At 42.7% G+C, this 17,223-nt stretch overlaps 1 protein-coding gene across 2 annotated transcripts in view; it reads left to right on the plus strand.

Annotated features, from left to right (window-relative positions):
* Positions 1–1,543: 1,543 nt before the first annotated feature.
* Positions 1,544–17,223, plus strand: part of PPP2R2A (protein phosphatase 2 regulatory subunit Balpha) — a 67,290-nt gene continuing 51,610 nt past the window's right edge. Inside the window, exons 1-2 of one of the 2 annotated variants that reach the window (XM_048513589.1) lie at positions 1,544–1,792; positions 4,655–4,732. In XM_048513589.1, the coding sequence (XP_048369546.1) occupies positions 1,786–1,792; positions 4,655–4,732 (85 nt within the window). In that variant the 5' untranslated portion in view covers positions 1,544–1,785. The remainder of the gene's footprint in view (positions 1,793–4,654; positions 4,733–17,223) is intronic. The other variant, XM_048513588.1, reaches the window with a different exon arrangement.

The raw sequence follows: 17,223 nt of genomic DNA on the forward strand, positions 1-17,223 counted from the left end.
TAGGTGGGGCTGAGAGAGTTCAGAAGAACTGTGAGTAGCCCAAGGTCACCCAGCAGGAATGTAGGAGTGCAGAAACACATCTGGTTCACCAGATAAGCCTCCGCCACTCAGGTGGAGGAGTGGGGAATCAAACCTGGTTCTCCAGATTAGAATCCACCTGCTCTTAACCACTATACCATGCTGGCTCTCAAGCAGGGTTGGTACTTGGATGCAGGATCCCCAAGGAAAGCTCTGTAGAACAGTGGTTTTCAACCTGGGGGTCAAACAACCCTTTTGCGGGGGTCACCTAAGACTCTCTGCATCAGTGTTCTCCATCTATAAAATGGATAAATGTTAGGTTTGGGGGTCACCACAACATGAGGAACTGTATTAAAGGGTCCCAGCATTAGGAAGGTTAAGAACCACTGCTGTAGAAGAAATCAGTGACAACACCTCTACTTCTCACTTGCTTTCAGTGATGAAGGGAGGGGGAACTGTGCCAGGGGCCTGAACTGCCCACGTGTGCCCTCCCTGCCCCCGCCCCTGCCTCCCCTTGTGACTGCAATGGCGGCACTCCGAACAAGCCACCCAGGATGTCCCAATTCCAGCTACGCGCCTGCTTGATTTGAAAGCCCTTTGCTGGGGTCGCCATAAATCAGCTGTGATTTGATGCCATTTACATATATACAATCTTTCCTGTGTCTCAGAAAAGAGCTTTAAATGAAATAAACAAATAAATATTTTTTACAGTGTTTGCTTCCCAGACTAAGGAAACCAATGCTCTGTTTGGAATCTGTTCACTGCTGTAAAAACTTTAATAGCCAACTGCCAGCACTCTCTAGAACATTGTTAAATCCTGGAATATTGCTGAAATTACAATTTTCTTCATAGGACATGTGATTCATTTTGCACAAGTATTTATTGATTCATATGGCAAAGCTCTGTGAAATTCATGACTGAGCTTTCTAATATGAATACAAAACTGAATACCTGTATTTGGATTTGACTTAAAAAGGGATTTGTTTCAGAGTATTTTATTTGCTGAGAAGCAAAATGTGCTCTTCTGTGATTTCATGGGAGAATCTAGAAAGGTTACAGAATGCAGATCTTTTTTACAAATGTGGATGCAATTAAAATGAATTGTTAAAAAATGACTTTAAAAAGTTAAGCTAGAAGCAGTGCATAAACACCATTCAAAAAAGTTAAATAAATAAAAATGAGCATCGGGTCATTATTAGTGTCAAAAGAAAAATTGATACTTCTAAGGCCAATCTTCCCCCACTTCTGATACATGTCATGACTGAGGCACAACAGACAGGGTGAAACTAGTATCAAGATAGTATCGAGAAAGTATCAAGATAGTATCGGCTTCCACAGGTCTGAACTGCCCAACCTTCAGTTCACCGGGAGATTCGCGGGAAGAAGTCGTGAGTGGGCGCGGCACGCCAGGAGACGCTACCGCCCAATCACTGCGTTCCCTTCCCCCGAGGACCCGCCCACTCTTCCCCATGGCCCTTCTCGCCCCTCCTCTTTGCTACCCTTCCTCGCCTCCGCCGGTGACGTCACGCTGGGCTCAGCCGGCGCCATTTTGGAAAGTGGAACCTTGCGGGGGGGGAGGGGTCGGGTAAGGAGCGGAAGCCGAGACCGGGGGAAGCCCTGGAAGAGAAGCCGGCCTTACCCTGCCCTCCCCCCCGGGCGTGATCCGCTGCCATCCTTCCGCTCCGTTCCCTTTGAGGCTGCCACGGGGGGATTTTTGGGCAGCTCGGAGGGTGCTCTAACCGACCCGCGCACCATTGGGAGGCGAACATGGCAGGTAAGGGGGGGTAATGACTCTCTTTTCCCCGAGCGACCCGCGCCCGGTTCTGGAGCTTCTAGGGTGGTGGCAGGTGAGGCTGTTACATCGGTGTGCAGAGGAGCATGCAAAACCGAACTGGTGTGGCGTGCAGCTCTTTGCAGCCCGGCCCTTGAGGGGTGGGGGTGGGGGTGTTTCCGCTGCCCTTCCTTCCTTTTGCAATTCATTACCTTGTGCAAATATCTGCCCACCTGGTCTTTCTCTGTTGCATCCTTTCCCTGCAAGAATGTAAGTGGCAGAACAAGTGTTGTCTCTTCTGACCCCTCTGCTAGTTTTCCCTCCCTTTTTTCCATGCTCATCACCTCCTTTTGCTTCCTGCTTGGATTAAACTGAAGCCAGGAAAAAAAAAAAGCTTCACGTGCATTTAAAAAAATGAGAGCAAGGGATGTCTTAATTTCTGGGGGAGACAAGTTGAGAGGGAGACAGGTGCGAGGAAAAGTCTTGAAGGGATCCGTTCAAAGGTCTCAACCTTTCTGGTCGGTGGAATTATTTCTGCAGGGCTCTGTGATTGGGCGCAGGAATTATTTAGCAGAGGATTTCTTTGGAGTGTAGGTTTGGGGCCGGGAGGGGAAGCGAGGGAAGGGGTGGTGGTCCTTGTTTGCAGAAGATTTCAGAAAGTGCCATTGCTTTGGGGAGAGGGGAGGCACAGTTTTTCCTAACATGTATGCAAAGCTGGTCAGGGTGTTGCATGCTGGTGCTTTAAAAAACCAAAAGTCATCTAATACTTTCGCATGTGAAGTGTTCTTCCCTGGCTGCTTCTAATGGAAGAGTTTTGATTTATACCCCACCTTTCTCTCCTGTAAGGAGAGTCAAGGTAGCTTACAAACCCCTTTCCCTTCCTCTCCCCACAACAGACACCTTGTGGGGTAGGTGGGACTGAGAGAGGTCAGAGAGAACTGTGACTAGCCGAAGGTCACCCAGCAGGAACGTAGGAGTGGGGGAACAAATCCAGTTCACCAGATAAGAGTCTGCCGCTCATGTGGAGGAGTGGTGAATCAAACTCGGTTGTTTAGTTTAGAGTCCACCCCTCTTAACCACTTTACCACGCTGGCTCTCCAGAGATGTCCCAACTTGAAGAAGAGATGTCGCAACTTGCAGTTTGCTAAAGGTTGCCTTCTGGATCATTTGCAGAGACTGAAAATGCATATTTTTTGCATGCATGTTGCTCTTTCCTAGAACGGTTGTAAGGCTGGATTTAGGATTCCTCCCTTTTTTGCCCCTGATGTGCTCGCTCCTTCCCTTCTGTCTTTGCTTCATTCTCTTTTTTTTTTTCATGAATGGAAGCCAAGCCTTGAATGTAACAAGTTGTGTGGGCAGGAAAAGGGGGAAACATGCCTGAGTTTCCTTGCAACCTGTTGTGTGTGTTTTTTTAATGCATCTGTGGCAGAAAGAGACATAATCGAGATCTAGGCCTCTGGATGGTATGTTTCAATAAGATGCATCTCAGCTGGGAGCTATACATCCTTCCGCATTCCCCTTTGGTGCCTAGATATGGTAAAATGATTCTGTGCGAAATAACAAAGGGAGATTAAAATAGACTGCTGGATTGTTCCGCCTTTCCTGTGTCCCCAGACTCTTGTCCTTGCTTGCAGAGCTGTCTTTCTGCCTTGAAGTTTTCCCTCCTCAGACTTGCTTAGGTTTGCGTGGGGAGGGGAAAGTTCTCACCATCCCCTCCCTTCTTGGCCAAGATGAAACTGTTGCGTTGCTCTTAGGGAGGGGAGAGAGAGAATGCACAAGACTTCTGGAGTCGTGAGTTAGAGGAAAAGTCCATCTTGACACGGTGTTTCAGAAACATTTCAGGAATCCGTGTTGGCTTTCTTCATCCTCTTTTCCTGTGTGAACCTAGCCTGGTTACTTGCTCTGAATGAAATGCCAGGGAGATGGGTGGTGTGTCTTGTGCATGTTTTGGTGGCAGAGTTCAAATGATTCATCATCGCCTTCCGTCGAGCCAGTGATGTTGCTGAGATTTTCTCTCCGGTCCGTCTTCTACGGTAGAGTCTGAAATTTATTTCCTTAAAATGGCTGGTTCAGGTTTCTGGGAGGTGGTTCTTCTATCACTCAAACTTTTGTTGCGTGTACAGTAATGCGTTGAGTGCAGTGTCTGTTGCCTCGTGTTCAGATGGAGAAACAAACTTCTGTGATTGGAACTGGATGCTTTTTGGATTGGTTTAGATAAGGGGCATGGTTTCATTCCTAATGTGAACATTTGGTACCCACGTTAAGTTGGAAAGTGAGTGTGGTGGGAAAGGGTGGCAATTTGAACTCTGTGGGAAGTTGTAGGCAGGCATCTGTGGTGTCTCTAAAGCTGTTTTGTTATATCCAAAGGGATGTTATAAATTCCTTAGTGATATGCGAAGGTCTTCCCTGCTTTGTAACTTTGCTGACCAGTTATTTTTACAACTGAGAGACTCTTTGATTTTCAGTTTATATAGATCCCTTATTCTTTTATATCAAATATAATATTCAAGCCTATTTTCCTGTTCCCATAGTATCTCTAAAGCTATTTTGTTATTTCCAAAACTGCCCTCTGTGATTTGAACGCTGCATGGGATGTTTCTCATTGGCAAAAGGATGTATATGCATGTATTTTGAAATGTGTACACAGGAAGGACTGGTAGGTGGAAGAAAACCAGTTTGCAGTGAGGTTTCTGTGTGTTTCCTCAGGTTTGGAAATGTTCAGTTCTTGTGGGCGGGCCGGGTTCTATCTCCAAGCTACCTTGCCAAGGATTACTGTTTACTACAGTGGAACGGCAGCAGGCATGCATCCAAATTAATGGGCAGGGTGTGAGTCTACTTTTTATTTAACTTCTGTTTTGTTTCTAGGAGCCGGAGGAGGAGGGAATGACATTCAGTGGTGTTTTTCTCAGGTGAAAGGGGCTGTGGATGACGATGTGGCTGAAGGTAAGGAAAACACTGAGCTTGCTAACTGCAGCATGGTTCTAATGTGACAGCAAAGTGAAACATTTCTCAATCATATTCCCTAATACTCTACATACCCAGCCCCTTCCAGAAGCTTAATGTTGTGCAGAAGTGAAATGTGATTGCAGTAACATGCAAAATCCATTGGCACCTGCAGGGTTTTCTCTAGGTAGCAAATAGTCCTTGAAGGCAACTTGAACACCATTTAACACTTCTGCTCAGACAAGTGGGCTGCTGGTCTTAATTTGAGAATACACAGAGTGTCCTCTTCTTTGCACTTGTGCAGCAGGATTATTGTTCATCATGTTGCTTGTGTGGCATTTTATCTAGAGACAATCAAGTGTCCCCGTCCCCCCATTACAAGCAACTTCAGCCTGGTTCTACTATCAGAACCCCTGAATAGGAATGATTGACTTGATTTTTGCATGCATCTGATTTTCCTTTTTAAGATGTTGCATTTTTTCTGTTATGATGCTGCAGGTTCTCATTTGGTCTTTAGTATTTGAGTGAAAGCATAGGTTGCATTCACACAGCTTGAGATTTCAGGCATGTGCTTCAGAATATTGAGTGAATTTTATCTAATTCAAGGTAAATGGCATAACTACTGCTTACCTGCTGGGATAAGGGTAGGGATTCTGTAGCACTTCTCCCTAGGGATGGGATGTTCCTCAGACTTTTGAAGCTCAGCATTTCAATCTTCACATTAACTATTAGTCATTGTGGATTCATGGTGAAGTTGTACTAAATGAGACAGTTCTCTGATGTGACTGAAGATCTTGCCTTGTTCTTTTTTCTCTTCTCCAAAAAGACTCAATGTTAATCCTCTCATCGTGGAGAGTCACGGGGATGCTCTTGAAATTGTCATGCCTGTGTTGAGGTATCTTAATTTGCCTCTGTAATTCATAGTGTTTCTTCATATTGCAAGAGGGCCTTAATACGCAGATGCTATTTTCTGTGCTACACCACTGTATTTCCCTGCTGGCACCAACCAATGAGCGGGGGGTAGGAGAGTCAGTGTGTTGTGGCATCATGATGGCAGGCAAATGTTTTTGTTACTGGGAGCAGTGAAATAATTGGACGCAGGATGTCACATTCTGAGGGATCCTGACCAGCAGTGTGTCTTTTGCTAGAAACATGTCCGCCTTCAGCAGTGTTGTGTAACTAAGTTTTAAAATTGCGTTTAGACTTTGGAAGAAGGGCCCTACTATTGAACAATAGAGCTCAGTATGCTGTTCATCTACATTTGGCTCCCGCCAATCTTGTTTCATGACTCCCTGTTCAGCACTGTGTTATGTCTTATGCACTGGACAAGACCAGTGCCTGGCATCAGGTTCCCTAGATCTTTTTTCTTTTGGTGTGTCTGTCACTGACTTCATCATAAATTCTTGCTTTGGCATGATTTTGGTGTTGCAGCAGTCGACTTTCTCCATCACAAATACTTGATGCAGGAAGCTTGGGGATCTGGCTCAGGCAAATTTAACCTTGAAACCAGATTGTTTATGTTCTGGCTAATGTGGTTGCAACACTTACGGTTTCTAGCTATGATCAGTGCTTACCTCCAAGTAATAATAGCATGGTGGATGCTATACATGGGAGTGATGTCTCTCTTTGTTCTTCAAGCTAACTGGCGCTGGCATAGTGCATCTCGAAACCCTGGTCACACATATTCCTGCTGCATACTAGTTAATGTTATTTCTGGGTACCTACCTTCATGTTTCTTCTGCACCCTCAGAACTGGGCTGTATTCCAGACAACTGAGAAGTTCCCTTTCATCTTTTTTTATCTACTCAGGAAAGGTCTCAATCTGTTTCTAGCAAACAGATGCCTGTCTTTTAAATTCTGTTGAGTAGGTGAGAGTGAGAGAAGATTGTTGTTCATTTAGCTGATTGGTTTTATATGCCTTGGATTATATGGTGGGGGGAGGGGACACCACTTTATAGCAAGTAGTCTGTGGGTATTGGATCAAGAGCAAGTGAGAACCTATATTGGATATAGTAAGGATTCTAGAAATCCCAGGGTCAGATCTGTTCAAAGCTGTGGAACTCACTGGGTATCTTTAGTGTGTCCTTATCTATGTAAAAGTAAAGATAGTTCCCTCTGCATATATGAGATCATTACTGACTGATGGGATGTCATTTACTAGACAGACTCTGTATATAGGGTTGTTTTTCCATTGCCTTCCCCATCCATCTACACTTAACCCCCAGCCAGCTAGGTACTCGTTTTCCTGACCTCAGAAAGATAGAAGATTGAGTAAACCTTGAGCTGGCTACCTGAAACCAACTGCTGTTGGGATCGAACTCAGGTTGTGAGCAGAGTTTGGACTATAGTAGTGCAACTTACTACTTTGTGCCTTGGGCCTCTCCCTTATTTCTGTACCTCACATGAATGGTATAAGACTCCTGTTCTGAACACATGGTTTTTGTGGGCATTCTTTTGAATGTGGAAAAATTCAGATTCAGATGCTGCCTTCTCCAGTGGTAAGAATAACAGCAAAAGGCTAAGGAGGCTTCAGTTTTTAACATAACAAAAAGACTGTAAGAGGGGGTATGCTGAGGGGGTTTATTAACAACACATGGGAAGGAGGACATCAGTAGAGGAAGTTTTTCTCCCTCTCCTGTAATACTAGAGCTTTTAGGGGATCCAGTGAATTTGATGGGTAGTAGGTTCAGGATAGATGAAAGGGAATGCTTCTTCACTTAACCATGAAATCTACAGCTGGTGATGGCCATGAGCATAGATGGCTTTAAGAGGAGGTTAGACAGATTCATGGAGGATAAGACTATCAGTGGCTACTAGCCGTGGGCACTAAAGGGAGCCTCCAGAAGCAGTGGACCACTGAAACCCAGTTCTGGGTGGCAGTATGTGGGAACGGCCTGGGCCTACATGCCTTGTTCGTTGGCCCTTTAGAGTCACTGTATGGCCACCTGTGGAACAGATTGCCCCTCTTCTGATCCAGAAGGGCTCTTCTTACGTTCTTAAGAATGGCAGGTGCTGATAGGGAGAAATACCTTAGAGATGGCTGAGAATATTAAGCTTGGCTGATCGAAGACAAACTGCTGTGTGAGATTAAATAGGTGGCTCTTCTTCTGCTTTCCAGAGAGGGAGAGGTGGGTCTGTTGTTGATGTAGCTGTGACCACCTTTGGAAGCGACTTTACTTGACACAATTGCACTATGCTGCTATGCTGCTTTGTTTCCAGAGCAGCCACCAAACCATTATGCCCAAGCCTTTGCCATAGACCATGCTGAGCCCTCTTGGATCAAGTTTCCTACCTGGAGAAAAGAATTGAGAATTGCTTTGTCAGTAGCAAAGGCAGTCTGACACGGCTCCCTTTTTAAATGCACACTAAAAGCAACCCACTTTGTTTCTAATTACACGTTATCATTTTGTTAAATGTGCAGTAATTACTTCAAGATCAAAACTTATATCCTTATCATACTTTGTACCCAAACTTTCCGGTTAAGTTTGAACATGAAATAGTTCTGCTTAATGGAATATGACATTATTTTTATTCCTGCAGGCTTCGTGTCAGGTTTTCTTTTCCTCCCTTCGAGGCATTTTAGCTTGAGGAGACCTCACCTCCTGGACCTTATGCTAAGTTGAGCTGAGTTTGTTTGTTACCACAAATATGATTGGCTAATGGCAATCTTCAAATTAATTGATTTTTTTGCCTATTTAAATAAAACAAGTTGAGCAAAGACTTGTGGGTTATTTTATTCCCCTTCTATTATTTTAGGGACTTTAATTCCTCTGCAATATCTGTCTTTAGATGTCAGGTTTTTGTAAATCAGGGGCATTTCTGGGGTTGGTGCAAAGATCTAACTTGTCTATTCATGTCTCCAGTCTCAAGATTTAATTATCCACATATTTGGAAATGTTGAGAATTATGCCACTTTTCTCTCTGATCAGGACCCACTTTTGTTGTCTCTCAGTCATAGAGTTTTGACATATCCCCCCTCCCAACAGAACACCGTGTTTTATTATTTTGCTTTTCCCCATTAGGGATCCAAAGAAGCTTAAATTGTTCTCTTTTCCCCAATTTTATCCTTGCAGCAGGCCTGAAAGGTATGTTAGGCCAAGAGTGCTAAATCCAAATCTGACAATTGTTATAGAGCTTGGCTATACAGTTTGTTAACAGTTCTTTTTAGGGTGAACTTGGAGGTGGGCAAAAGAGCAGAGTTTAGTCCTGCCTCCCTGAGCAGCCAATAGGAATAACCCACACCTGGAGATGCCATCTCTTCCTAGGATCAGCAGTGGCATAGGAGGTTAAGAGCTCATGTATCTAATCTGGAGGAACCGGGTTTGATTCCCAGCTCTGCCACCTGAGCTGTGGAGGCTTATCTGGGGAATTCAGATTAGCCTGTACACTCCCACACATGCCAGCTGGGTGACCTTGGGCTAGTCACAGCTTCTCGGAGCTCTCTCAGCCCCACCTACCTCACAGGGTGTTTGTTGTGAGGGGGAAGGGCAAGGAGATTGTAAGCCCCTTTGAGTCTCCTGCAGGAGAGAAAGGGGGGGGGATATAAATCCAAAGTCTTCTTCTTCCTCAGAGCAGAAGGAACTTTTTCAGTAAGTAATCAAGGTTCTGGGTGAAATATCTCAGATGTTTCAATTTTTGGAATGGAATGGAATGGAGAGAAATCAGTATTTCACCCCCCCCCCCTCCCTCAATTATCTTGGTTTTTATATAAAGGACTGGCATCCAAGTGTATCACTTCCTGCAAAAATTGCATACTTTAAAAACTGCATGGAGAAATTGCTATGTTTTAAATCCCAGGTTCAGTGAGAACTTGCAAAGCTGAAATTGACTTGAAGGCCACCGTCTGTGGCTTCAAGCTGCTTGGTGACTTGGAAGGCTTTAAACATAGGTCATATCCTCATAGCATCTGTCTAGCCTTGAAAACCCTGTGGGGTTGTGGTAAGTGACCTGTAACCTGACAGCACTTTCCTCTATTGCCATGAAAGTGTTTTGATCAGCCATCTGGTGGATCTACAGAGAACATCCCTTAGCAGAGGAAGTGAGCTGATGGGTTAGATTGTGTTATAGAGGACCTACCTGGAGAGGGAGAAATAATGTTAAGATAGATCTGCTACTTTTATGGGATCCAACTAGATTAAGCGGGGAAGTTTCATTTTTGAGATTAGGTTGCTGCATCGGTTAGGAATAGCTAGTTTGGAATGCTTTCATAGTTATTCTTGTCTAGTAAATAAGTCATCCCTTCCCTCAGAGGAGTTGTTAAAATGTAGCTAGCTTACTTTGTTTCTTGTAAACACTCTTTCACACATTTTATACATTACAGGCAAAACAGTAAATGCTGACATGACCAGAGAGAGATACATGCAGTCAACAGAGTTAACTGGCAGAAAGATTTTTTACTTGTTTAAAATTATCTCTAGGATGAAACCTTCCCCCTGCCAAAAAACCCAAGTACTACCCTCCTACTTCTAGGATTTGGAGAGAGAATTAACTAGTGTTTAAGGAGGTAAACATTTTGTGCCAGAATGCCTTTTCATATACAACAAAAATACCCACATTTATTTGACAGAATAAAATAATGTAGCTAATTCAACTTCAAAATGGATGGAAATGAGACTTGAGTATCTCTTTCATGTTTGTCAATGCCAGTGTATTGTTGTGAGTAGCCTGCTGGGCTAGGATCTGGGGGAACCATGTTTAGATCTGTAAGCTCACTCAGAGACCTTGGGCCCATCTCTGTCACTTTACCTAACCAGCATCGGGGAGTGTTGTGGTGATAAAACACAGGATGAGAGAATCAAGTTCTAAACTGCTTTGAGTCTCCATTGGGAAGAAATACAGGGTATAAACAACTGAATAAATAAGTAATGGTTCCAGCCTTTCATGGGGATAAGTAACTATACCTCAATCAAATAAACCATTGGCTCCCCTCGTCCTTCACGTATTTGTGAGGAATGAACCAAGCTTTACAAACAATGTGAGAAGTATGGATAGTTGAGGAATGTAAACTTCACCCACTCTGGCTGCAACAGTCCTTTTGGGATCTGATTGCGATTGTCATATTTGTAATCTTGTGTGAGGTATAATGCACTCCACTGTGTGAGGTTGAGATGCTTCCTGTGACAAATTCCACCACTTTGAAGCATAAAGGCAGGTGGAATGCAGAGCCCAGGGGTTAATAGAGAACTTGTGTGATTGGCCAGCTTGAACTGAGGAGAGTTCTGAGAGGGGAGTGAGAGAGAGTTCTGTGAAGTCAGAGCAGGTGAACAGATGTCTGTGAAAAGCTCTCCATTCTCTGGTGCTGACCAGAAGGCTCTGAGTGAGGGATTGGATGGTCAGATGAGGAAACACTGTACTGAGTCTCTGGTATAAACAGCACACTCATACTAAGCTGACACAGGGGTTGATAATTAAATTTTGTTTCAGGGAAATACTACTCAGGAAAATAAGTGAGGTTGCTTATTAGAGTGGGAAAAATTGTATAGAGAAAAGGAGAGAATTTTTTATTTTCTGAAAAGGAGTCTGAATTAGGAGAAAAATTCTTGTCTGGAAATATAAACCTGTTAGGACCATACCAAGAAAAAGTGTGACAGAGAAGGACTGAACTCCAGTGAATGAACTAATTTGTAGCAAACACAGCTATGAGCTATAGCACCAACTTCACTTCTAAATGACTCCACAAGTTACCTGCTTCAGTTTTCCTATTATATTTTGACCTTGCCAAACCTTTATTGTTGTTATACACAAATACTTATTTTCGTTGTTCATCTTTTAAAGAACCAAAGCCTCTGGTGCCTTAATTTTATGACCTTGGGCTAGTCACAGTTCTCTCAGAACTCTCAGCCTCACTTTCCTTACAAAGTGCCTGTGGGGAGGGGAGGGGAGGTAAGGTGATTGTAAGCAGCTTTGAGACTTCTTAAAGCTTGAGAAAAGTAGGATATAAAAACCAACTCTTCTCAGTATTTTCAATATGGTAGTCTTGATCAGAAGAGTTATTTGCTGCTTTCTGAGGGAGAGATTCATACTAGTGTGCAGTTCAGTTACCATTTCCTTTCTGTTCTCCTGAACAATTGCAAACTCATTTGAGAGAGGAAAAGAAACCCAACAGCTACTTGCTCACACAGGCAGTGGTTCACAAGACATATTCCTATTGCCTTGGTGACCACTCCAGTCTGTTCAATGTGTCGCTTTCCTTTCATTGTGTTTTCCTTTTGAAAAGTGTCAAGGCATCTTGATAGATTGTTGGCTTCCTTTCTCTGTGCGAAGAGCTTCTGACCCTCTGGAGCCATCCTTGCCTGAAACGGAGGAGTTGAACCTACATTGTTGTATATGCTGAGCAAGGAGACTGTTCAGCATAATTCTGAAATGACAAAAACATAATTGACTTTGTTTACAGCCAGCCCAAGAAAATTTCAGAAGGGGTATCTGTGGGTCAATCCAGTTTGTTTACAGTCATCATTCATCATCGGCAGAATTCATCTTCAGTGAAAACGTTAAATGGGCAATCTGAAATTCTGTGGTCCATGACCCTACCCTGGAGTCTGAAATAAAGTACGTTCTAGAAAGATCTGCCAGCTTGATTTCCTCTAAATACACAAACTGATCCCAAGTTCCAACAGAAAATTCAGCTGTAGGAAATAAAAGCAATACAACTTCTTCAGCATCATTAAAGCTTTCACCCTGGCTCAGGATCCCCTCCAGCTCTTTACTTAGCTGTTCCCTTCACACTACAAAAGCTTTTGCACCATGTTAAAGCAGGAGCACCAACTTTGTAAATCAGAAAATGCTGTGGCTGCAGCTGTGGTGTGTTGCATGCGCGCACACAGTTGCGCCCACTTAACAAGCAAGTTTCCTGAAGCAGACATGTTCCTACTACCCAACTCTGTGAAGATTGTGGAGGAATTGCTTTCTAGGCCTAGTTTTTTAAAAATCCTTGGTGGGTTCATTTAGGAGACCACTTCTCATTCATTTAATCCACCATGTCCTCATCCAAGCCTTTAAGTTTGATTGAAAATGGGCTCTCTCAGGACTTGGAAGAGTTATCAGATAGACATTCTTGTTAGTTGGCTGGTAGCTTTTGAATTTTTCTCTCCATTGGGTCTCAGTAAAGTGCAAGCCTGTGCACTTTCCAGAATGGTGTAAGATTATTCCAACTTGGTATCTATGGATAGGGTAGAGAACAACGCATGGCATAAGTTGGGTGGGCTTTACTGTTACTGGAGAAATGTGAATGAAATTGCTGCACAATTGACAGGTTGCTTATTTGGCATCTTCTCTATGAGAAAAGAAAACCATTTTAAGTATGCTACATGTGGAAGGGTACCACACTGTAGGGAAAATGGTGTGATAATGCTGAGCATATTGTAGCTGCCTACTTGAATTATGCCACATGGTCCGAGTTCCCAGGAAACTGAGCATGCGGAGAAGAGAGCTGACATTGTCATGACTGCTGCAGTTTATAACTGTTTTACCTTATAAAGCAGTGTACTTTGCTGACTGTTCTGATTTTACGAATGGGGACCTAAGACTGGGAGTAATCTTCATAGAGGTCCATTGAGTTCATAGTAAAGATGGGATTTGCACCCAAGTATGTCAGATGCAAATTTATGGCCTACTAACATGGGGGGCATTTTCTCCATTCCTAATTAAGTCCTAATTCAGTATGTTTAGCAAGAAACTATGCAGCATACTGACATTCATCCCCCTTCTGGCTTGCTCTGCTAACTTAAATTTCCTATGCTCAGCGGGTATGGTTTCAGATTCTTGTTCCCACAACCATCAGGGCTGGAAACTTATACAGTGTATACTGGTTTGGGTTGTTGAATTATCATTGAATACCAGGTTGTTGAATACCTGCAGCCAGGCTGAGAAACCTGTGCAGAGTGTATGCAGTCTTGCTTTGACACTCATGTTTCAGTGTACAACAGTGTCGACATGAAATGGTACAAGTTCGTACATAAATCCCATGTTTCTTCCTTGAAAATAGGGGCCAAATTTGGGTGGGGAATCAAACCTGGTTGTCCAGATTAGAGTCTGCTGCTCTTAATTGCTACACAACTCATGCCTTGTGAGCCACTTTGAGGCCACTTAAAGATAGAGAAAAGCAGGGCGTATATACCAACTCTTTTTCTTCTTTTTTGATTGTAAATTCCTTGGGATAGGGAGCCATTATCTTGTGTATTGCTAGTTCTATATGAATAATAATTTTCATACTTTATGATGATCTGAAAAAATAGGAAGCCATTAAACTCTAAGGTCTGAAAATTGGCATTTTTGTAAGGAAAGCAGAGAAAGGTAGAACCTCCATCAATAGTCATATTATTGGAGCTTGTTACAATATTGCTGCAGCATCAAAAGGATGACCGCCCCTCCCCTGAGGTAGATAATAATTTTAGCTGAAATGCTGGAAAATGCTGCAAGCTCTTAGTTGGCTGTTCTTTTGTTGCACACTGAAGGAGAAATAATTATTTGCTGAGACGTCCTTTATAAAAATGTACCTTTCCATTTGGAAGTCCACAAATGATAGGCTGGTTTGCTTTAAAATGTTGCTTTTTGGGTTATTTGCCAAACCCCTTGGGTGGTCATGCTGATGTCCTCATTTTTAGAACCACAGAATCATAGAATTGAAGAGCTCTTCTGTCTTCCTACTATCCCCGGCAACATAAAATACACTTCTTGTAAAATTACTTGAAATTTTTTAATTGATTATTTTAAAAATAAAAAAATTTTTTTTTCACAAAGCATTATAACAACAAATAAAAAAGGATATAGGAGAAACGTAATAAGAATGCGAACACACAATAGATGGATCTGCACTGATGATCAGAATCAGTCATACTAAGGGAATATAAAATGACTTCTCCTTGAGACTTTGGAGAACTGCTGCTAGTTGGAGTAGATAGTACAGACTTTAGTGAGCCAGCGGTCTAACTTGATATAAGTGTGTACATGCGAGTTACTGACCCTTGATTTTCCCAGCTGCCAATCTGCTTTCATTGGTCTTGGTCAACTTTGTGACCTGGATCCTGTGTTCACAGACAGGCAAGGCAGAGATAGTTCTCATCAGCCCCCCTAAGCCTCCCTGAGCCTGGCTCTGCTGGGAAAGGGCAGGGTACAAGCTGAAAAAAATATACAAACAAATCGGGTTTGTTTGTTTTTTGGCGAGCCTGCCAAATTGTAAACAAGGATACAACTAGCAACGTTGTCCACAGTTTATTTCTTTGCGCAATTGATACGCTGCTTTTTGGCCCCAACGTGGCAAACAGCAATATTTAAACACAGCAATATACATAACAGTCAAGCATTAAATCCTCATACAATGTTAAGAAATCTGTTATATACATAAGAGGGGGAAATGTGTTTGAGTTATCTAATTTATTAGATCCTCCCCCCTTGGCTGAATTGCTAATTATTTAACTCCTACTCTGATCAAGCTGATCACATTTTGCATTGCACCTTTGCATCTGGACTCCTGTCTTTGCATAATCCTTCCCACCTGACTGGGAAAAGGACTCGGGGATTTCCATTCCTGCTTGCATGCGATGAAGGGAGCTTTGCCCCTTGAAAGCTTATACTTCCAAAATTGTGTTGGTCTCTAAGGTACTACACTTGAATTAGCTTTTCTGCTGCAGACCATCGTGGCTGCCTTCTAAAGTCTGCTGCTCTTTAAAGTTTTGTGTACCGTGTCCCAACTATATCCAGAGTATGGACTGTGGAATTCTGAAGCTCTAATTATTTGGTATTATCAACTCTAGATGGGAATCTGAACAGTGGTTGGCGGGAAAAAAGGCATTTCGCTATCTATTCAAGGTGTAGGACATGGAGTCCCTGACTTTGTTGTGACTGTGGCTATTTTTGAAATGTTGAGATGGGAAGAGTACGCCTTTAGTTGACTTCCACTTCCAAAGAAAGGGGAGTGCTTGTTGGCTAAGCTGCTAGTGGGAAAAGTTTCAAAGCCTAGAGAAGATGAGAGCTGGTACATTCTGCCATGGGCACATATTTTCCTGGCATGAGTGACTCATTTTGCTATCTGGGCTACTGGTAAGAGCAATCCAGAGCACCTTCATTCTTTTTCTATTCAGGAATCCAATTATTACAAAAAAAACAAAAACAAAAAAAGCATACAAGTGAGGCGACTTCATGATATTTGCATTTTCCCCCTTTGGTCCAGTACAGTAGAATTGGGTCCACCTTGGGGTTCCAATCAGAAAGGCTGGACTATATATGCAAATAATAATAACCTCTTAAGATGGAAGTGCATCTGTGTATGTCTGCCTGCCTTATACAGATCCATCTTGTTCAGTATCCTTGTCCACTAGCTGGCCACAGGCTTCAGCTCGTCTGCATGGCTTATTGACTTCTGAATGATCTGGGAAGTAGGGCAAAGCTCTCTCTTACACACACAATTTTTAAAGGGGTATAAATGGGTAGAATGAAATGTGTTTCTGGAAACATTACCTATGTAATCACTTGACAAATCTCTATATGCAAAAAGTTAGAAATATACATTATACTTGCTACTTTCATGTTCATCAGGTTTCCTTTTTGTTGGTGTCATTCATTCTGTTCACACCTCCACCTACAGCAGGAAAAGACTTTTTTTTGTACCATCCAAGGTAACATCTTTTTGATCAACTGCTGTCTTTTTATTTTTTAAAAGGAAACAGGGTTTATTTTTAACTTCACTGTCTCTGTGGCTTCTGGTGTTTCTCAACATCTTTTTCAAACCCTGTACCATTTCATCAAATTAAATTTGCAGCACCAGCCATGGACCAGTGGAGTTACCAACAGTCTCTACCTTAACATGCTTCTCTTGTAGTTTTATCCGTTGATAATAAGGATCTCTGGATAAACTTCAGCATCTCAAAGTGGAGCCTCAGTTAGGAAACAGATGTCTGGATAAAAGGAGAAACAAGCTTGCAGGGTTTTATAAAAATTGTTTTGTGTTTTAATCCAGAGCAGCCAGACTAGTCACAGTGATGGCTGTGTAGGCCACCTCCTTACTGCAGTTTTTCAAATTCTTCTGTAACAACTAATTGCTCTGTTAAGGCAGTTTTCTGCCTTGTTTGACCAAGTAATTTTCCCACCCTTGAGGTTGACATCGGAGTGGGTCTCATTTAAACCATTAGTTGGAATGCTCGATTTAATCATGGTTTTGTGCATGAGCATGCATGTTTGTTTATCTATTATATATTCTTCATCACACAGGGAGAGATGTAGGCTCCATTTTAAGAAGGGACCACCCTATACATTTTCTTATGGTGTCTTGATATTTTGAGTGTCTACCCTAAACATTTTTAGAGGACAGACTTTTAGTTCAAGCAAAACTTGATCCACTGTGCTGTTAACTTGAGCCTTATCTAGTATGAGCTGCTGGCTCTTTAGTGTTCTGGGTGGTCTGTTGATATTCTGTCTGTGTTTGCAGTGGAAGGTCTCCCCCCAGAAATAGCTACTGCTGTGGCAACCTGCCTTCTGAATAGAAGCAAAGGCTTTTC

Source organism: Sphaerodactylus townsendi, linkage group LG12 (assembly GCF_021028975.2).
Source record: "Sphaerodactylus townsendi isolate TG3544 linkage group LG12, MPM_Stown_v2.3, whole genome shotgun sequence".
Classification (NCBI taxonomy): domain Eukaryota; kingdom Metazoa; phylum Chordata; class Lepidosauria; order Squamata; family Sphaerodactylidae; genus Sphaerodactylus; species Sphaerodactylus townsendi.